The 23,437-nt window shown below is 35.7% G+C and overlaps 1 protein-coding gene across 1 annotated transcript in view; it reads left to right on the top strand.

The window, feature by feature from the left end:
• LOC111056642 (chondroitin sulfate N-acetylgalactosaminyltransferase 2) overlaps positions 1-23,437 on the top strand; it is a 151,569-nt gene that overhangs the window by 110,195 nt on the left and 17,937 nt on the right. The window contains exons 3-5 of the mRNA XM_039420393.1: positions 18,237-18,365; positions 19,001-19,121; positions 22,767-23,013. Coding sequence (XP_039276327.1) covers positions 18,237-18,365; positions 19,001-19,121; positions 22,767-23,013 — 497 coding nt within the window. The remainder of the gene's footprint in view (positions 1-18,236; positions 18,366-19,000; positions 19,122-22,766; positions 23,014-23,437) is intronic.

Here is a 23,437-nt window from a genome sequence, read left to right as displayed (position 1 = left end):
TTAATAGTACATACGATTTCATAAAAAAAATCACCAAATCATATGGTCGGAATTTAAAAAATGTTAGTATATTAAAGAACTGGATTATACACGTATACAGGTGTAAAGTAGTATAGGAAAATTATGTTTGACGCATCATCACGTCTGAACTACTGGACTGATTAACTTGAAATTTTGCATATAGATTCTTGCTTACCCCAGTGTGGTAGGGGTAGTAGAATTGTACTCACAGTAATCCCTGCTTGTTCGTAAGAGGCGACTAAAAGGGACCTCCCCTTTCCAAGCCCTTCTTCCTATTACCTTCTTCATCTTCGACATGCTTGGATCTATTTTTTCTAGAATGGCACCTTTCCATTCACTCAGCTTTGTGCCATTCTCTTGCAGCGCGCCTAAAAGGATGATGGGGGCACCTTGCTTCGGTAAGGTGTCAATTTGTCATCCTGTGGTCGCGCGCTGCTTTCTTTCTCTATCCTGTCCTCCCTACCTTGGGAATATTCTTCTTTTTTCATTTTATTTTGTTTTCCTTAAAAATGTCGATGGTCAACGGCTCTGAAGGCGGAAGAGGATCAATTCCCAACGGCTGAAGAGGCGGAGGAGCCTAGGAGTTGGGATCTCCGAATGAAAGCCCAGAGTGTGTTCAGATGCTCTAAGGTGGCGGCCCCACCATTGGACTACTCTACTAGACGCTGGTAACGTCTTTAGGGGAATCTCATAATCACTCACAAGTTTCAAAAAGGATATAAACCGGACCGGAATTTAGGAAATAAAAACGGAAATAGCAAACATAAACGATTTGGAATAACGGATTTGTTAAATTTAGCAACTTGGAATATAAGAGGAGGTTTACATTTGAAAGAAATTGAGTTAGTTAAAATTTTGAAGGAAAAAGGAATCAATATCACTGTCTTAACTGAAACTAAGAAGAAATTACAAGGAACAAAAGATATGGGAGGATATATGATGGCATACAGCGGTGTAGGACAAAATCAGCGAGCTTGTGGTGGAGTGGCCATATTAGTAGATGACAAGTGGAAAAATAAAATAGAGTCTTACTCTTACATCAATGAAAGGATTATTGTCATGAGATTCAAAATAGAAAGAGGATACTTATGTGTAATAGGAGTTTATGCTCCAGAAGAAAATAGAGAAGAACTAAGTGAATCTTTCTATGAAGCGCTACAAAAGCAGGTCAATAAATACAAAATGGATCACCTGATCATTGCTGGAGATTTGAATGCAAGAGTGGGTAACAGAAATGTGCAAGGTGCGGTGGGTATATATGGAGAAGATCACTTAAATAACAACGGGAGACGACTGATTGATTTTTCCATATATAATACATTGAAAATCACTAATACTTTCTTTAAGAAAAAAGATATCCACAAATACACTTGGGCTGCCAGAAACACCAGGTCTCTGATTGATTATGTGATTGCAAATGAGAAGATTGCCTCTCAAGTGAGAGATATCAGAGCATATAGAGGCTGTGATGTAGGCTCTGATCATTATTTGGTCGTTTCCAAAATAGAAGTTTTGGCCCGTTGGAGGAATAGGAAAACTAGTAAGGTAAAGCAACAAGATAGGGATGAAGTCTATAAAGTATATTTGTTACAGGAAGAAAGTATTCAAGGTCTTTATGAGAAGAGGTTGACAGAATTACTACAAACTATACCCACAAGCGATAATATAGAGGAGGAATGGAGTAATATAAAATATGCAATCACTAAAGTTGCAGATGAGGTAATCGGTAAAAAAAAAGAAATCTCGCCGAAAAAGAGGATTGAAGATTTGGGATGATGAGATAGAATTCGTCATCAAAGAAAAGCAGAAGGCATATAAAAAATTTATTCAAGCAAGAACAGATGAAGCCAGAAATGTGTACATGGAAAAAAGAAATGCAGCTAGAACTATAGTGAGGAGAAAGCATGCTGAGTCCTGGGATCGGTTTGTAAGCAATATTGAAGACGATCTGCATGGTAGACAAACAATTGCTTATAAGATCATGAAGCACATGAATAGAACCAACAAAGATACAGTTCATATCAACATTATCACCGAGGAAGAGTGGATTGAACACTATAGAAATCTCTGGTACAATCCAACAACTCAAGAGACCGAGATAGAAAGAATTGGGGAGCCCACAGTGGATATGATAGAGTTGACAGAACTAGAAGCTGCTTTAAAAAATACAAAAAATAGAAAGTCGACTGGTATAGATGGTATAAACTCAGAACTAATTAAATACGGAGGTTTATTTTTCAGATTTAGGTTTCTACACTTTATAAACATGTGTTGGAAGAGCTGTAAAATTCCGGAAGAATGGAAAATTTCAAAAATTGTATCAATATTCAAAAAAGGAGAGAGAAATAATGTATCCAACTATAGAGGAATCAGCTTGCTACAATCGGCTTACAAAATTTACAGCAAAATAATTAATGGTAGACTTCAACCAATCTCAAATACCATTTTGTTGGAGGAACAGTCAGGTTTCCGGAAAGGTCACTCTTGCATTGATCAGGTGTTCAGTTTGAAGCAGATTATTGAGAAAAATAGGGAATTTAATATTGAGACCCACATGGCATTCGTTGATTTTGAAAAGGCTTTTGACCGTTTAGATAGACCTACACTTTGGTGCATTATGACAAGAAGAGGATATCCCAAGCATTTAATTGACGCGATAAAAAGCTTATATCAAGGAACCAAAATTACTATTGACACAGGAGCCCACCTCACCGAAGAAATCGTGACAAACCAAGGTGTAAGGCAAGGTTGTAGCTTATCCCCATCTTTATTTAATATCTACCTTGACGACGTTATACGATGCTGGATGAATGAAGCTCCTCCTGGAATACGATTGGATCTGACAAGATATTTAATGATTTTAATGTTCGCAGATGACCTTGTTATTTTACAGAACTCTGAAGACAACTTGCAGAAGGCAATGTATGTTCTGAATAACATTACAAAGAAGTATAATTTGTTTATCTCAAAAAGCAAAACCAAAACAATGGCATTCTGCGGCAAATCACCTGTCAGGACCAAAATAATGCTGGATGACGCTTTACTCGAACAAGTGTCCTATTTCAAGTACCTGGGTGTTGAGATCACATATGGATTTGATAATGATGTGGATCTGAAACTGAATAGATTCCTACATATATGTGGTACAATAAAACGCCGGTTGAAAAACAGAACAAGGAAGGAGACACAATTAAAATTTTATAAAGTGATGGCGGTACCAACATTATTGTATGGAGCAGAAACTTGGGTTAGCAAGAAGAAAACATTAAGCAGAGTTCAAGCTGCAGAGATGCGTTTTCTTCGAAGTGTGAAAGGTTGTACAAAGTTAGACAGATTCCGCAATGATGACATTAGAAATGAGTTGGGAATATCATCATTAGCTGCACAACTTGAAATAAACAGATTGAACTGGAAAAATCATGTGGAACGAATGCCAGATACTAGGATACCAAAGGCTGTCATGAAATATAGACCCTACGGTAGAAGGGATATTGGCAGACCTCTGAAAAGATGGTAGAGTAAATAGTTATATCCTTTGAAACCGGAACAGGTGTGTACGCCTAATCCTTGAAAGAAGAAGAAGAAGAAGAAGAAGATTCTTGCTTAACCGAGGACGATGGTTATAAACCTATTTTAAATTCTTCAATATTTGATTACATCAAGTTTTCAGTCTGTCAAGTTATCAATTATTTGTCATGCTTTCAGTTGTTGTAAGGAAGCAGCAGAACATTTCTCTTTAAAGGGAAATTAGAAGATAGGTATGATTGGGGATCCTTTTCGAATGATAAAAACAGGTTTTCCGTCGCACCCAAATTTTTTCCGCCATTTTGGAACCACCATTTTGAATACAAATTCTTTTTTCAATTGAAAGGTGGTCATATGATACATGATTCCGATACAGGATTTCCAGAGAAAAGGTATGGTGAAAACCGCTCATCGATATCTCAAAATTTATCTCGATATTTCAAAATTTATTCTCATTCATTTCCTCTATTATAGTATAGAAGATGATTGATAAATGGATGATATATCCATCTATCTATCATCTTCTATACTATAATAGAGGAAAGAACTGGCTTAAAGACGTATACACGTGTAGAGGATAGGAAAATTATGTTTGACGCATCATCACGTCTGAACTACTGGATTGATTTACTTGAAATGCTGCTTATAAATTCTCAATCTACCGAGGATTCTTATAGGCCTAGTTTCAATTCTTCTGGATTTCATTACGTCAAGTTTTAAAATAAACCCTTGCGAAGCACGGGTTACCTGCTAGTATTAGATAAAACTGAACTTGACAAACATCTGTTTGAAATCATATGTTTAATCTAATAGAATCTATATGGACGGAAAAATACCGTACGAACAAAAATCGATGTGTTTGTTCGGGGCTTAAGCCTACCTTTGGATTATAATGGGAGATAAAGATAACGAATTGATAATCTTTAAAGTTCTTCGATTCCAGACTCATGTCAAAATTATTGTTACTCATAAAAACCTGACATATGTGTCACAGTTCTGCATTGATACGTTAGGTAAAGCCAGTTACATTCACATTGATTTTTGAACGTACGATTTTCTGCCATCCTTATAAATTCTATTAGATTAAACAGATGATGTGTGTCAAGCTCCGTTTAATCTGATGGAATTCATAAGGACGGCAAAATATCGTACAAACAAAAATCAATGTGTCTGTGCAGGGCTTTACATACGATATCGGGGACCGAGCTTCGCTCTGGAGTACAAAACACATAAAAACTTTATTACGAAAGAAGAAATTATAATAACATTTATAGTTTATACAAAAATATTCTATCTAATCACAGTAAATTGAGATTAATTCCCAGAGAAATGCAAAAATTTCCCTCACAAAGTTTTGCTCCGTTGCACAAAAGCCGGTTAAATTTTGATCCTGATTAATTTCACGTGAACCAAATCAGAGAAGAACATTTCAAAAAGATGGATCTACTGGAATTAATCAGGATTGAAAATTACCCGGCTTTTTTGCAACCGGCACTAAGTACCTGATTAATGATTACAAAAGTTCAACAGCTGAGTCATAATTTTGACACAGTCCCACACACATGAACTCGCTCACTCACTTCTATCATCAACAGGCGATGAAATAATTATAATCAGCTGTTTTTCCAAGGATGATGAATAATTATCCTTTTAATGTCCTTCAGCGAGTTTTCTCAGGGATGAGACCTAGTGCAATCGAATTTTTATATCATAAACCTACTTTGTTCTGAATTTCGAGAGAATCGTTAGAACCGTTAGAAAACGTTAGAAACCGTTTTCGAGATCCGGTGAAATACAAACATATAAACATCTGTAAACATATATATGTTTATATGTTTAATAAACATATAAACAGCAACTGCTCGTTTAATAGTATAGGATATTGGTTTTTGGGCGTACGGTTTTTTGCTGTCCTTATAAATTCTATTAGATTAAACAGATGATTTTAAACAGATGCTGTTTGTCAAGTTCCGTTTGATCTGATAGAGTTCATAAGGATGGCAAAAAGTCGAACGTCCAAAAATCGACATGTATGTAACTAGCTTAAGACTAAAGACTAGTGAGTGCGTAACATAATATGGCCACTTTTATGGAGCAGACGAACAAGTCAATTTTATTCAAGTTTGTGAAAATTGTTTGATAACAAACAAAAATATCCAATTCGATATCATGAAAACCATGAAAAATAATTAGAATTAAATAAAAAGAATAAAGAATTGAGAGGAATGAGTTAAGACAAGAAGTATTTAAGTAAGACGGATAAGTTTGTCTAATGAGAGAGAAAAAGCAAGCAAGATCATCAAGAGCTCGTGAACAATATTATATAACTCACCAACCACTTCCTATTTCCATATACCATCTCAAACAATTTTGTATCTCACAGATGCCTTTTGTGCCTGTCGCACAAAAGCCGGTCAAAATTTAACCGTGATTAATTCCACGAGAACCAATCAGAGGAGACGTCTTTTCAAAAAAGCCTTCTCTGATTGTTTCCCGTAAAATTAATCACGGTTAAAGTTTAACCGGCTTTTATGCAACTGAGCCCTAGAATTTCGATGAAATTCTCTCCGTTTATTTAGTGATTATTATAGAAAGACAATTGAAAGAAGGGGGAAAATATTCAGCCTTCCTCCATTCATTATTCCTAGATCTGTTACAGAATGAAGAAAAGCTGTTCTCAAAAGACTTGACGATATCCCCCTCGAAAAATGAGATTCAAACCAAATCCGTTGTAAAGACTTTTAGTGCCCGAATCAGCGCCCTACCACTCGATGGGAAAAGGATTTTTGTTCTCGTCCTTCGACTCAATTTTCCATTCCCGAGTAAACGACTGCAATTTAATTATCGCCCTCCATCGCTGAACGGATCATTCTCATTACTGATCCGGTTGCAGTTCATGCAGATGGAGAGAATCTTGATTATCTTGTATTCGGTGATCCAATATCCTTGTTATGAAGACGATGGACATCAATTTTTAATAGGGAAGAAGATATCCTCAATCTTAATGGAAATCGATGACCCAATGAAACAAGGATTTGTTATAAAGAATTTAAAGATCAATTGATAGAAGAGAAGAATATTAATAGTGAGTAGGTTTTTGATTTTGTATTAAAATTGTTCAAATAAGTGCAATATTTCTAAAGTTTTTGATTTATTGTGATACATTCTGTGATTCATTTAGAGTATAAAATCAACCTTCAAAATTCAAAATTCTGAATCATCATTCCTGGACCGAAGATCAAGTAACGAAGCAGTGTGTGATTACATAACCTTATCTTTTGGACAACATTAACATTTTATCAAAATTTTTGGAGAGAAATAGTACAGGCTCAGCCTAGTTTTTTCTCCAATGTCATAATTGTATTATGATTATATACCTTACTAGGAACCTTAATAACTATTGTCTATAATATTAGTGAAAAGTGTTTGAAAGTTAAATTTAGTATGATTTTGGTGATTTAAACGAGAAGTTGTTTTTTCTGGTACCCTTCTGTGTATAGTGTATCAAATGCAAGGAGGAATAGACTCTTATTTCTCGCCATCTAGTTCTAAAAAACGTGAACGATCTACAATTTCTCCTGAAGTTGGCTCCCGACCTGGAAAAAAGCGTTCAGAACTTAAGATCAGCAAGATGGACGAGGAAAAGTTTAAGGTATTACTGGACGGTTTAGAAACTAGAATCAAGAAAAATTTTGATGAAAAAATATCTACTTTAGCCACGAAGAACGATGTAACTGCTCTAACTGAGACTGTGAAAAAGTTATCTAGTGAAAATAGCGAATTGAAAAGTGAATTACAATATCTCAAATCTACTAATAAGGGTTTAGCAAATAGACTAATCAATTTGGAAGATAGAAGTAGGAGAAATAACCTTATTTTCAAGGGATTACAGTTTGATTCTACTAAGGAAACAAATTTCGTGCCTGTAGTGAGGCGTTTCTGCTTGGACTATTTACGTTGTAACGATAATATATTCATCAACCGTGCTCACCTACTTGGAAATCCAAAAAATAACGGTGGTTTAATTATAGCTCACTTTCCGTGTGATGATGATGTGAACTTTATTCTGTCTAATGCGAAAAAACTGAAAGGAACTAACTATTTCATCTACAAAGACTATTCGTACGAAACCCGGAAAAGTAGAGGAAAACTAATGGCCTTGCGGAAAATTATTATGGACAATAAACCAGGCTCAAAGGTTAGGGTCGTCCATAACCGTCTGGTCATTGAGGAGGCGTCTTTCACGTGGGATTCTGACTCAGGTTGGCTGCAGTTCGGCAACAGAAATGGCGAAGAGAAATTCATGGAATTATTGGGAAGCGGGTCCGAGGATATTTTGAGATCTTTCAGGGAGGGGCAGAAAAACAACAAGCATCAGGGACTTAATGATGAATGAGGTGGAGCCGTCAGTCGTGTCGGTAGGCCTAGTGTAAATGAATGTCAAACTGATTTTTTAGTGTATAATGTTTGTGGATTAAAAGGTAAGAACTATCCGATTTTTTTTAGTTTTGTAAAAGGGTTTGATTGTTTTATTTTGTTAGAAACACATGTAGAGGAGGGGCAAGATGAAGGATATGATTTGTATTTACCAGAATATACATTGTCTTGGGAGTATGCAGTAAGGAGTAGTCGTTTTGGTCATGCAAAGGGGGGAATTATGATGGGATATAAAACATCCTTATCATGTTGTTTTTCTTTCACCAGTGATGATTATAAACAGAAAATTTCAGTTGATTTGAGTAATGAGGAAATATTTATTTTGCCAATTTATCTAAGCGGGGGGTCAGAAGAAGAATGGAAAAGAGATTTTGATATGCTTTGGGATTACCTGTCAACCTCCGATAATAACATGAACACTATTCTAGTTGGTGATTGGAATTGTAGAGTAGGTGAACTACAGAATATCCCAGCTGAAGTCCCTGTTGATAATAACAATGTAGCTTATGCTAGAAAATCAAAAGATACAATGGTCAATACTAGAGGAGATAGAGTTTTATCTCTTTGGGAAGTGTTTAATTATATAATATTGAATGGTAGAGCTAAGGGGGATGAAAATGGGGAATTAACTTTTTTGAATGAGAGAGGTGCATCCGTAATAGATTACTGTTGTGTACCGCTAGATATTATCAAGTCTGTCAATTATTTCTCTGTACTCAATGAGCACTTCTCAGATCATTTTCCAATTAGCTTTAAAATAGGTTGTATGAGAGATGTTGAAAATGAGAATGATGATAAGCTGCTTCAGCTCTTACCTAGGCTTAGGTTTGATAGATTAGATGTAGTGCATTACTCTCGTAATCTTTCAGAAAGATGTAGAGATATTGAGCTACCGAACGACCCAGATATTGCAACAAACTGTTTGAAAAATCTTATATACTCATCGGCTAGTAACAGGCAACTTACACATAATAATAATAAAAATAATAATAATAACTCCAATACAAATAACCAGCAGGCGTGGTTTGATAGAGATTGCGAAAGAGCGAGACGTAGGATGTTTAGTCTACTCAATCTGTTCAGGAGGTTCGGCAATATTTCTGTTAAAAATGACTACTTAAATTCAGTTAGACAGTATAAATATTTGTGTAAAGAGAGAAAGCAAGAGTATTACGATAAGGTCAATAATAAATTTCGAAGTGTGAATAACTCGAAAGACTTCTGGGATCTTATAAAAAATTTCAGAAGTAGCCGTCCGACTCAAATCATTCCTATAAAATCTGATATGTGGATCAATTATTTTTCAAATCTATTTACTCCTGTTAGACTCAGTGAACCAGTTTTGTATGCAGAGCCTTGGGTTGAAATAGAATCTCTAGATAAAGAACTAGAAATGATTGAATTAGATGCTGTACTTACTAAAATGAGTAACAATAAAGCTCCTGGAGAGGATAGAATTGTAGCTGATTTTTATAAAAAAGCCCCGGAGAGTTTCAAAATACTGCTTTTAAGAGCATTCAACAATATTATAGCTTACGGAGAAATCCCAGAATCTTTCAAAAGAGCGATTATTTTTCCTCTTCATAAAAAAGGAGATCCTGCTATTGTTTCTAATTATAGGGGCATCTCGTGTATGGATATTATGACAAAACTTTTCATGGGCATAATGTGCAATAGATTATACAAGTGGGAGCAAACCAGGGGTATTATAAAAGAATGTCAGGCAGGTTTTCGTTCTGGTTACTCGACTGTCGATAACATATTTGTTCTCCATAGCATTGTTGATTATTTTTTACAAGTTAAAAAAAGAAAACTATACGGCTTTTTCATCGATTTCAAAGGAGCATATGACAATATTGATAGGAATGCGTTATTTTTCAGATTATATGAAATAGGCCTATCTAGTAAATTTATAAATATTTTAAAGGGGATTTATAGCGATAATAGGTGTAGAATTTGGTGTAACAGTGGTAGAGGATTGTCGGCCGAATTTGCAATAAATAGCGGCGTAAAACAAGGCTGTTTAGCCTCGCCAATTTTATTCTCCCTATTTATACATGATCTTTGTGATTATATAGGTGGAGGAGTATCTGTGGGAAACCTAGATTTAAATGGGCTGATGTATGCTGACGATGTCGTTATATTAGCCGATACCCCGATTCTTATGCAAAAAATGATAAATAGATTAAGAAGTTATTGCATTAAGTGGAACTTAGTTGTAAATATGGAAAAATCTAAAATTGTTGTCTTCAGGAAAGGTGGTAAACTTAGAAGAAGTGAAAAATGGTTCTATGGAGATGAGATTGTGGAGGTTGTGAATCAGTATAAATATTTGGGGGTAATATTCACGTCCTCTCTGTCACTGAAAAGGCATTGGGATGATAGGATAACAGCGGCGAGATATGGTATAAATAGTATGTGGAGAAGCCTAATCCAGAATGAGACAGTTCCCCTTTCAGCCAAGTGGCATGTTTTTAGTGCGGCATGTAAGTCTACAGTTACATATGCAGCGCAAGTGTGGGGCTACTTGCACAGTGACCGAGTAGAAAAATTTCAAAAATATTTCATGAAAAGATTATTTGGCCTCCCCAAAAATACCCCTGACTATGTGATCTATTTAGAGTGCGGTATGGAGCTGATGTGGATCTACACTTTGAGAATTCATATTAATTATATCAACAAAGTATTCAATTTGTCAGAGAGTCGATATCCACGTAGAATAGCGTATGAATTCTTTATCAGGAAATGCGGTTGGTATAAGGTTTGGCTGAGTCTCTGTCAGCGCTATGATATAAGCATAGAATGGTCTGATAGCACAATTCAAGTAGACAGATGGTTGAATTCCATGAATCAAATGCTACTAGAAGTGAAGCAGAGAACTTGTATTGCATGGAGAGAGCGAGCTGATCAGTCAGTATATCATAGTATGTACTCTTCTTTACTGGTAGACTTAGGAGATCGCACGTATTTGAATGACTCTTACAAGAGGAGTTTCATAAATATAATTTTTAGAGCGAGAGCTTCCATGCTGCCGCTAAATTTCAGACCAGACAGGGAGGAGAATAGGCATATATGTTCCTTATGTAACAGTAGAGAGCCTGAGAGTTTGGTCCACTTCATGGGTAAGTGTAAAGTACTGGGGGCGATAAGACAGACTTGGTTTCATTACACATATATAAGTGAAGATACAATAATTAGTTATTTGAATGGTAGAGATTGGTACCGCCTTGTTGGGTATCTTAGGGATGCTCTGCGGTATAGGCAATGGTTGGTCAGGGAATTCAATAGCTAAGATTGCTTGATATTTTATTTTTTATACTGAAAAATTACTTTTAATTTACGTACTGGAAACTTAATTTGCTTGTAAGTTGAATAGTCAGATTAGATTAAATTACGTTTTTCCACTCAAGTAGGCTTGATAATGTTTGATTCAAACAAGAAATTGCATTATAATTAGTATCATTTGTGTAAAACATACTCTATTTAGCCATGTTATATTATCTAAATCAACAATTTTTCTTAGTGTACATGACAATAATTTATATTAGTGTAGTATTGAGCTGTTCAATTTGACCATGACAGTATAGATGGGAATAAACAGTAGCTGAGAAAAATAAAATCAAATCAAAGCTTTCTTTTGGCTAGACCAACCAGTGTTGGAAGTAGAACGTTTCATTTCTGGGGATGAGATAAGAATCGATGCAGCGATACTGTTATAGTTTGATTATCTAAGTTGTGAAAAATACCGTACGCTTAAATCAGGTCTGCGTTGAGAATCGAATTGAAGAATAAAATTGATTAGCAAGACGAAGGTCAAAACTCAGATAAGGAAGTTATTGAAAGTGTATTATAGAGTAAACAACTCGACTGACGGCTTCTGCCAAGTCTATGATGATTTTTGTAAAATAAATTTTTTTGGTACTGTACTTATTCCTTTGAAAGACATTGTGAACTGTTTTTTTGCATTATTATGTATTTGCTTTGTTCAAATAAATCATCTTTCTATTCTATTCTATTCTATTCTATTCTATTCTATTCTATTCTATTCTATTCTATTCTATTCTATTCTATTCTATTCTATTCTATTCTATTTTTATGCACTATTAAATGAACTATTGATTGCATGCAATAACGCAAGCAATTAATAACTAAAATAACATAGTATTGTCTCTCGACCTTTTTCTGCTTTGAACTCGGGCGGACCTGTTGCCAGTATGTCTTGAAGGAGATTAGATTATGATGTTTGCATTTTTGCTTCACCAACCCCAACAGCCATCAACGTTTTCACACCGATATCTCGCCGACACGACATACAGACAGGATTTCAGGATTTACTCTGATGGACAGTATAAAAGGAGGATGTGGTTATAACTGCGCGAAGTCTACTGTTCACAGAACTAGGAGTATGGTTTGAGCCGGGAGAATGAAAAAAGGAATAAAATCTCGTGAGAGAAACGAACGATCATTAAGTTCGTAAAAAGCTACTTCATTATCCTCTTTTTCAAGCATTACACGTAAAACATTACGATTGATTGGGAAGGGTTCACACGGTTTTATTGTCGAAGATTTCATGATAATTCAATCCAGAGACAAGGCTATTTCCATTAATGGTTTAATAAAACTCCTGATTCAACAAGACATTGATTGAATATTACTACTGTAGTGAGTCCCACGTTATAATAACAGTGAAGATAGATAGGAGGGCAGCGTTGCCGGTTTTCTGCCAAGCCACTGCCTCTTATAGAGGATAGCTAATACCGGATATATCTAATGTAACATCAACTGTTCATTATTGTTGTAAATAATCTATTATATCTTATTCCTCAGGGAAATATATTTTCTAATGATTAAACCAGAATTTCCATAACTGAGATTGAATTATATTGTGAATCGATTATATTTCTACATCTTTAGAAAACGATATAGCGGAGTTGATGGATCTATCAAAGCTCTATCTGCCTTGTCGAATGATAGACAAGGATAGCAACCTTATTTTAATCAAATACTGCCATTATAACGTGGATCTTACATTGACGATGAGTAATATAATAGAGAATCAAAACACAAAGAAATGAATAGACCTGGTAATATGAAGAGAGAGAAAATAGAAAGAATGCTTTATCATTAAGCTGACACAATACATTAAATAAAGACATACATTTACGGATTGATTAGACAATCGCTAGTCGGTGAAATATAAACAGTATTATATATTATACCGTAAATTGTGTAAAATGATGCAATCAAGTACCAAATAATAATTTAGTAGGAAAATGATAAATATTATTTATTTATCACATTGTATACAAATACTTAAGTTGAGGAAAGGCACAACAGGCTCATGCCCAAAACTGTCCCATTTCCAATTTATACTATACTGTCCAAATCAAAATGTTTGTTATGTCACTTCCACTTTTCAAAATACAATTTACACTCTTCAATACTCAGATAAACAAGTAAATTTTATTATTATATACTATTAATCTATCTCTCAGTGTGATCGTGAAAGGTTGGTTCCCAGATGAACAGTCTCTAAATTATTTGCTCCGCAGTAAGAAATAGGATATTTTAATGTTTACAGAGTTTAACATTGTTTCATGAACGGTAGCCTATCTTTCTTCTTGTACTGAACTCCTCACACCTTTAAATAAGGCGTTGTTTTCCGCTCGTTTCGAAACGTTCCTAATGTGTTTGTCTGGCCGCCTGAGTGAACTTAAAACTTGGATTTGTGAGTTTGTTTTTCTCATGGAATGAGAACGGAATCATTGAATCTTAGCGAACAATTCACAAAACGATAATAATTTCTCACTAGTTAGCACTAATTGTCTCACAACTATTGCAATCTTTGATTATTTTTTTTCCATTTTGATTCAATTATCTGACCACCCTATATTTATTTGTCTACCATGAATATGCTTCAGTTCAATTTTCAATGTATCTTATTCATATAATCATTTATGACATTGTTTACAAATACTTGACATGAGGAAAGGCACAACAGGCCCATGCCCAAAACTGTCCCATTCCCAATTTGTACTAGCAGTTCTATCTTGTTACTTCAAGAGAAGTTCTCTCCTTGATTTTCAATGTATGTGTTCAACCAACGTTGGTAGACGTCTACTAACTTTGGTGTTTAACCACGTTTAAATCAGAGTTGTGAACTGAGATTTCACAGCAACATTCAACTTGACTTTTACTGAAAAAATTGACAACTTTTTTGGAAAAATCAGAGCTATTCCTGGGAATATTACTAGCCGTCAGTGAACAAATCAATAACTAGCCGTCAATTTTGTGAACAACATTTTGTTGACAACTCTGGTGAAGACGTGGCTTCACTAATCATTTCATTTACTAAGTGTATTTACATACTGGAAATCAGTAAGAACATTATTGATGCTATCAGATCACATCCCATAGTTTTACTGTCGAAACAAAATGGGAATCATCTAGTAGGCTACCCTTCTATATTTGATTGATTCAAAACATGTTTTGATTCATCCAATTCATTTCACTTTTCTAAATTATCATTTTCACTTGAAAGTGAATTTTATTACCCTTTTGAATGAATTGTTCGACGATCTATGGTTAGCCAGTGGGCTGGTGCTGAACTATTTCAAAGGTAACATAGGCCCTAATTTTGTCGATCTACCTGATTTATTATTCATACTATCTTTATTTCATATGGAACTAGCATAGAGAAATGGTAGCGTAAGTGGATATCCTATGGTCGAGCATAATACCATAGAGGAAACATAGTATAAGTAGATTCCCATGGTATAGGTCGCTTAGGTTCCAAATTTCAAGCCGAATTTTTGTTAACTCAAGCCGATTACTGTCGACTATTGTTAATTATTACTGTTTTGGACGGGTGGCAGTGTAAAGAAAGACAAAGTGTGAGAAAGACAAAGTGTAAGAAAGACAAAGTGTGAGAGACTACCTGCGCCACATAGCTCCACGAAAAAGAACTACTAGGACAATCGGCTTCAGGTTGAAATTTGAAGCATAAACGACCTATACCATGCGATATCTTCTTATGCTATCTTCTGTCTATGTTTAAACGGACTACTTTGTGAAGAGTTATTGCGTATCAATGAATTAGGTATCATTATTTTTCGTATCTCTGTGAAAAATAATTGTGTATGAATGAATGTTTCATCTTCTACCACCGCTCATTTTGGAAGTAATTCGATCCCACAATTAATATTTTCTCATGAACATGTCACATGATTGTGTCGGGAATCTATTTCATAATCAGAGATTGCGAATAGAGAATCAGAGATGCAGTGATACGCGAATTAACACTGGAGTTTCATCGCTTCCAAGAGCTGTTTGATCAAACCGAGATGAGCGTATTAGGATCCTCAGAGAATCGAGTTAGGCCAACTCCATAAAGGGCGAACTTTGTAATCGAAGCTGAGTATATTGAAATTGAGATTGCCTGAATCCATACCACGATTCTCAATCATAGAGTCGGTTGTGGCGTATCAAGTCAAATAATGTTTACTAAGTGTCACGACTACACTACAGGCTTCAGATCAATATGCCAGACATCAGAGACTCAGAGGAATGTTGACAAATGCATATCAATTTACTCCATAACATGAAAATTGTGGTGAGTGGGGAAGATGTTTATTAGAGAAATTTACCAAAAATTTCTTGTTAGTTCTTTCTGTAAGTTCTTGACAGTTTCTTTAGAAATTGAAATTTTAGATCTTGACATTTTTCATGTAAAACACAGTTTGTGTCGTTTTTGCCTGTCAAACCTTGTTTCTAATCCAGTGAACATGATAACTACGAGTATTTTGGAATAGATGTGGAGGGCTATTATCTATTGTAAGTACATAAACAATACAAGTTTTCATTCATCAACATCTCATAAGCCATATTGATAAAAAAAAGAGGAAATTTCGTTACCTTTGATAGATGAAAAATTACCTCACCTTTCCACTGATGAAGAAACCATGTGGTGAAGAAACCTGATGGTTTCCTTCATCAGTGGAAAGGTGAGGTAATTTTCCATCTATCAAAGGTAACGGAATTTCCCCTTTTTTATCAATAATCTTTATTTCTATCAGTACTGAGCCTAATAATATTATCTTCTTCACTGACATTACAAGTTTTCATTCTTCAACTTTTCAATAGCCATTCAATTGAATGAAGAGGGGAAATTCCCTCACACCTTTGCTAATTGGAATCCTTACCTTACAACTATACAACTGCTCTGTCATCAGTTTAGCGGAGCTTGATAGCAGCTTATAAGTGGGTGATAAGCACCTTATAAGCACCTACTAAGCAGGTCATACGATTTGTTGTCCAGCATCCGACATTCAACATTGGACCGTAATTTTTTGTAATTTGTAATTTATTTGCCAAATAATTTTACAGACATAAATCTACAATCACAAAATAATAAGTAACAAAAGTAAAAAATTTTAGAAGTATACAGTAGACTACAATAATGAAATTAATAATATTATAAGTAAATAAATTTATATAAAAAGGCACTACTGGCATAAGTGGAACTTATTCGCCAGCAGTGAGTGCGATTGAAAAATACAAATATTATAATATTAATAAAGACTAAAAGTGGATATATACTATAATACCTATCGTACAGAATCAAGAAAAACGTACTATAACAGACGGATTATACACTATGTACTCAAAATTATCATTTCATACACTTATATTGAAATAAACTCTAGCTTTTACTCACTCTTCTATTTCACTACTTAGTTTTCTTGTTATTCTATTGTTTATAAAGTGATATGGGACTATATTAGCAAAGTATTCCATAAAGTATACCGTGAATGACGTTGTTGGATGTTGCTCGGATGTTGGAAGTCGATCAACTGGAGTTCACATCCTTTGTTCACTAGCCTTTGTATTCTGAAGTTGGAGATTGAGTCGGAGCGTGAGTGGTGAAATGATCATTGTTAGAAAAAAATTGACCCAACTTTGCTCTTGCTCTTTGCAAGTTTCAGAGATCTGTGGATATGAAAATGATTTCACAAGTTGGACCACCAGTCGGATATTGAATTGCCTGCTACACCTGACCAAGCTTTGAAAGTCCGCAAAAATTTCTCGAAACGCCTCAACTATAATTGTACAATATCCATTCTCTTCGAATATTGGCCCAGCTATCTGGAACTATTTCAGAATGTACTTTTTCCAAGTAATTCGATAAAATACTCACTTTTCTTATCAGGGCTACTGAAACTATTGAAGCACAATAAAAGTTATCAAATAGCCGTTTTATTTTATACCAACACCACTATACTCTGTGAAAAATCCTATTATATTAAGTGAACGATTTCTGTATTTTTATATCTGGTTATTTATATTTATCTATATCTGGATATTCATGTTCAACGGCTCTGACTATTTAACTATTTTCACGAAATTTTGAACATAGTAGGTTTATGATATAAGCATTCGATTGCACTAGGTCTCATCCTTGGGAAAACTCGCTGAACGACATTAAACGGATAATTATTCGTCCTTGGCTGATACAGCTGTGGATAGTAAAAAAGTGAGTGAGCGAGTGAGTAGGCCTATGTGAAAAATCAAAATATCGCATCCCCCAAATTTATAAGATGACGTATAGCCAGCTGTGAAATATAAACACGATCATTCTAGAGAATTGTGTTCTGTTTATCTATAAATAAAAATAACGAGCGAAGCTAGGTGCTCCGATTTTTACTTCTTAATTGGGATGAATATGCGCAGCAGAGAAGACACACAGCAGCAGGGATACAACGGCGACTATGTTACCGTTTTGAACCGAGTATTCAAGCGATCATGATACGAATGTTTCCTCTCTGGAAGCGCTCAGTCGACTGAGTTCAATCGACAAATTGGCAACTGCGCTTCTTCCTTTGACTCTATCCATTACTGTAATTGGCTGATCTCCCTCCATTTCTCTGCGCCGTGTATTCCTACAAGTCAGAAGTAATTTTTTACGGAGTATAGTCATAGAAAGGAGCGCAGTTGCCAGGTTGACGATCAGACTCAGTCGATGCAGTGCTCTTAGCGAGAAAACTAGGTATACGTAGGGTGTAGGGTGTTGAACACTCATTAAAATTGAAGACTAAAGAACGCCGTCCGCTTTGTAGCTTTGGAGATAAGATCGCCGCCGCTGTATCACTACTTTTTTATGTTCTGCATATCCCTCCAAGTCGGAAGTAGTTCTCGACTATAAACTGGAACTTGGATAAACTATTCCTAATTGCTGATGGAAAATGTGTTTTCAGGTGACAAAGCTGACTACGCTGCTCTTCTGGAGCAGCGTGAGGAAGAAACCAAGTCAGAAGTTCTTCGGCTGACTGAGCAGATCCGTGATCTCAAACTGAGACTTCTACATCTATCAGGAATGCAACAAGGTACGCTTGAGATAATTATCTATATGCTCGAGTTTTCTACCATCTGGTCCTATACTTTATGCTCTGTTGCCAGACCGTCCTTTAACAATGTAGAATTTATAAATGTAATGCTATCCTTCTCTATCATTCAACAAAGCAGATAGCGCTATCTCTTTCTCGCTTTTCTCTGTTGCCAGATCGTCTTTTAACAATGTGGAATTGATAATTGATTAACAAAATATTCCATCTTAATCATTAAAATTCATTATGAAATTATTGAAAAATATGGTTTCTTGTTTAATAAGAAAAAATTATTTTAAACGAGAATGAACAGTTAGTACGGTTTGCACAGTGCCAGTTTAAACTAAATTTCATCTTAAACTGGATTAAATCTATATCAAGTATCATTTGTTATAATGTGATTCTTTTTGAGTTTAAGCCAACAGCTGATTGAATTCAGTTTAAACTTTCACTGTGCAAACGGCCCTTAATATAACATTAACAAATACCTGTATCAGCTACCGTGTGTAGAAGACAGAGGATTAGCAACGTTGTTCTGCTATCTTTCTCCAGTGCCATTATAACGTGGACCTCACTATAGAATAGTAGAGGTACTTCATCGAATAATAAAGTTGTTGTTTACGTTGTGCCTGCAGATAACAGCAGTGAATGCGCTTCATACATGCGGCGCCAAGTTGATGCGGCCGAGGTGGACCATGGTCTGCCCTTGAACAACGAGTACGAGCTCATACCGTTCAACCACTTCACGCTCAACAGGTAGGGATTACAACACTATATCGATATAATCATAGAGAAACGATAGCATAAGTAGATGTCCCATGGTATAGGGTGTTTTTGTCGCAACTTTTACTGTTAACCCAAGCCGATAGTTCACATAGTTTTTTTCCTATGCAGCTGTGTGACGCTGGTAGTCACTCAAATTGTGCCGTTCTTACACTATCACCCCAACAAAACAGTAAAAATTGACAATAATCGACAGTAATCGGCTTGAGATAACAGTAAAAGTTGCGACATAAATTCCCTATGGGATATCCACTTACGCTATTGTTTATCTATGATATAATATAGGATATTTCGATATTTTGATCTCAATATATAGATCTTTTCTTCTGATATATCTTCACTAAAGGGATTAGTTTTATTGATTAACATGTTCCGGTACCCATCTCTTTCTTGGCCTCCCTACATCTCTTTTTCCAGTAGGCCTATAAGTCTTGGACTTCAAGGGGCATTCTTCCAGGTGGCATTCTATCCAAACGCATGCACTAGTTGCGTCTTTTTTGTATAATTCTTTCATGCAGAGGAGCAACCGATAAGCTTTATATGAGTAGGCTAGTATTTCTTCTGATATATCAATAAATATGTTGATTTATTTCCATTCCGGTATTATCGATATTTGACAATTTTAATGCCAACTGAATATAAAAAGGCATTTATGTTATTCAATTGGATTGAATTCATTTTTTCACGAAAAAACAATTTATCAGTAGATGTGATATTTTTTAGAAGATATCTATTTTAAAAACTATTTCAAGAAATAATTGGAACTGTACTAACATGTACCTGTTAAACAGACCTTGGTCTGTTTGTAAGAGTTCGCATACAGTTTATATTAAAATTTAATTTACACAGATAACGTATCTATGATACAGAGAAGTAGGATCACGATTATAGATAACTACAAATATTCGATAGTATTGGACAATACATTATCAAAACTATTTAGAAATAGAATAACTTATTTTATTATCAAGCTCAACTATCAACATTCGCAAGGAAAGAGAAACACACACTTATACACACAGATCAACACCCAAAACTTATGTTTTTGGACTCGGGGGACCTTGGATGGAACTTATACAGTAGAAAACATTATATTTCTCATTTTTTTCGGAAGAAATAGTCATTATTAACTTTGCCTTCCAATGCTCCTTGATGTGGGGAACTCGAATCTGCAATCGGATTAGCATAGGTCTCTCTCGTTCAGGAGATATTACCACTTGAATATATTGAAAAACGCGAATTGTCAGTATATTATTTTTTTCATTTTTTCGGGAGAGATAAAATCAATATCGATTGTGCCTTCTTATGTAAGTTCCTTGATGCAAGGAACTCGAATCTGCAAACAGATTAGCGAATTTGTCTTCTGTTCAGGAGATATGACCACTTGAATATGATGAGAATCGCAAATTCGTCATGTACATTATTTTCCTCATTTTTTTAGGAGAGATAGAATCATTATAAACTCTGCCTTTCTATGCTATTTGATACAAGGAACTCTAATCTGCAAAAATATAAGCAAAATTTCCTCCCGTTTGGGGAATATGAACATTATTCTTGAATATATTGGAAAAAAATGTGGGTACATTATTATCAGGAGAAAAAAGATCAATATCAAAACTGCCTTCTTATACTTCTAGATGGGAGAAATCCGAATCTGCCAACGGATTAGCGAAATTCATCCCCGTTCAGGAGATATGAACCCTTCAATATGTCGAAATATGCAAATCGTACAGTACATTATTTCACATATTTCCCGGGAGTGATAATATCATTATGAACTGAGCCTTCTTATGCCCCTTGTTGCGAGAAATCCGAATCTAAAAACGGATTGGCGAAATTCTTCCCCTTTCTCAAGATATGACCCCTTCAATATGTCGAAATATGCAAATTGTAGAGTACATTATTTCACATATTTCCCGGGAGTCATAATAATATTATGAACTGAGCCTTCTTTTGCCTCTCGTTGCGAGAAATCCGAATCTGCAAACGGATTAGCGAAATCCTTCCCCGTTCTGGAGATATGACCCCTTCAATATGTCGAATTATGGAAATTGTAAAGTACATTATTTTACATGTTCCCCAGGAGTGATAATATCATTATGAACTGAGCCTTCTTATGCCCCTCGTTGCGAGAAATCGGAATCTGCAAACGGATTAGCGAAATCCTTCCCCGTTCTGGAGATATGACCCCTTCAATATGTCGAAATATGCAAATTGTACAGTACATTATTTCACATATTTCCCGGGAGTGATAATATCATTATGAACTGAGCCTTTTCATGCCCCTCGTTGCTAACAAGGCCTCTCGATGCTAGAAATCCGAATCCACAAACTGATCAGCTAAACTCTCCCCTTTCAGGAAATATGACCCCTCAAATATATCGAAAAATGCAAATTGTTCAGTACATTTTCTTCTCATTTTTTCAGGAGTGATAATATCATTATGAACTATGCTTTCTCATGCTTCTTCATGCGAGAAATCTGAATCTGCAAAGGACTTAACGAAATTCATTCCCGTTCAGGTGATATGACCTCTTTGATATGTCGAGAAATTCAAATTATTTAGTACAACATTTCTCTTATTTTTTCGGGAGTTATGAAATCACTATGAACCATGCCTTCTCATGCTCCTTGATGCTAGAAATCCGAATCGGAGAACGGAACAGCTAAACTCTTCCCCGTTCAGGAGATATGACCCCTTTAATATGTCTAAAAATGCTCTACCATGACTCTACTCTATTATGAACGTTTTCATTGGGAGGATTTACAAGATAGTTAGTACTCGCCCTGGAAACTTTACCGCTAACTCTACTGATTAAAACCAAGCTCAAGGCTGATTTTCTGCTAACAGTCCTCAGAGCAAAGTACATTTCAAAGCAAGAAGCGAGTCAAGCAAGTTCAAAAATACCCTTTTAGTGATATGATGTACAAGTTGAATTCGGAAAGAGAAATAGTTTATTTTTTTCATTTCATGTCTGTAGTGATAGAAGTGACAACATCAACAAGCTTTTCTTCTAATAATCGAATTCATAGAATGTGCGAAACAGTGTCTGTGATTGTACTACTTCCCTGCCCGCTTCAAGCTGGTTTCAATGTTCAATGGGGGATCAGCTGTCGGGGAGCTTAGTTGTCGGGTACGATCATGACAACCAGACCTGTCATATGCCTATCGAACGGAGGATTTTATGTCACATTGTGTACAAATACTTAACATGAGGGAAGGCACAACAGACTCATGCCCAAAACTGTCCCATTTCCAATTTATACTATATACTGTCGGGGAGACTAGTTGTGAGTATGTGAGGAGCTTAGTTGTCGCCGACAACTAGGCTCCTTCGTTCTAGTAGGGGATTTACTGACGGGGAGACTAGTTGACGGCAATTGTATATAATGCCAGGGGATTTACTGACACCTGTGATCAAAATAGCGAGGAGACTAGTTGTCGGGGAGACAGGTTGACGGCGACCCTATAATGGGAACGCACGAACTAAGCTCGATAATATAATACACAATATTTGTTATTTATAAAAATGGTACAACTATTCAGTATTTATAGTTCACTTTACTACTCGAATTGTACCACTTCATTATAACGTGGATCTCACTCCATATGAACAGGATCTACCCGATCGAGCTAGGCCTTGGTAAACGGGTGGTGGAGAAGCCGATCGGATTCAAACGCCGCGATCTGTCGGAGGCTGTCTCGGCCGCCGTGGAGGCTCTCAACCGCAACTCCAGTGCGCAAACGCAGCGATATACGACCGACGACTTCTCGGAGGGAACCTACCGCACTGAACCGACCACCGGCACCCAGTACGAGCTCTATTTCAAGAGCAAGGAGCGACGGACTACCTCGTTTGTCAAAGTAAGTTAATGGAATGGAATATTAAAAAAAATAATGAGCCGTAATAAAAATCCAAAAACTTTATCAAATATAAATACAAACAGTTATCAAATAACTTTCTATTTTAATAGAACAAACACACAGTAATCCAATTAAATTTAAAAACAGTATCTGAAGTCAAAAAGATTTTATTCATTCAAAAAATAGTAGGCTACACCAACAGAAAAATCAGTATTTTATCATTCTTTAGGGTGGTCACACACCAGTTAGTCAAGACAAGACTAGTCACGATTAGTCACAATACTTCAAATTAAAGCAACACACACCGATTAGTCATTGCAATTAGACATGTCTTCATAAGCAGCTATGTGAAGTATTGTGACTAAACGTGTCTTGTCTTTTCTTGACTAACTGGTGTGTGCCTAGCACACATTGATTGATAGGT

This window comes from Nilaparvata lugens, chromosome 2 (genome assembly GCF_014356525.2).
Source record: "Nilaparvata lugens isolate BPH chromosome 2, ASM1435652v1, whole genome shotgun sequence".
In the NCBI taxonomy this organism is placed as follows: domain Eukaryota; kingdom Metazoa; phylum Arthropoda; class Insecta; order Hemiptera; family Delphacidae; genus Nilaparvata; species Nilaparvata lugens.
This window is presented reverse-complemented; position numbering and strand designations above follow the sequence as displayed.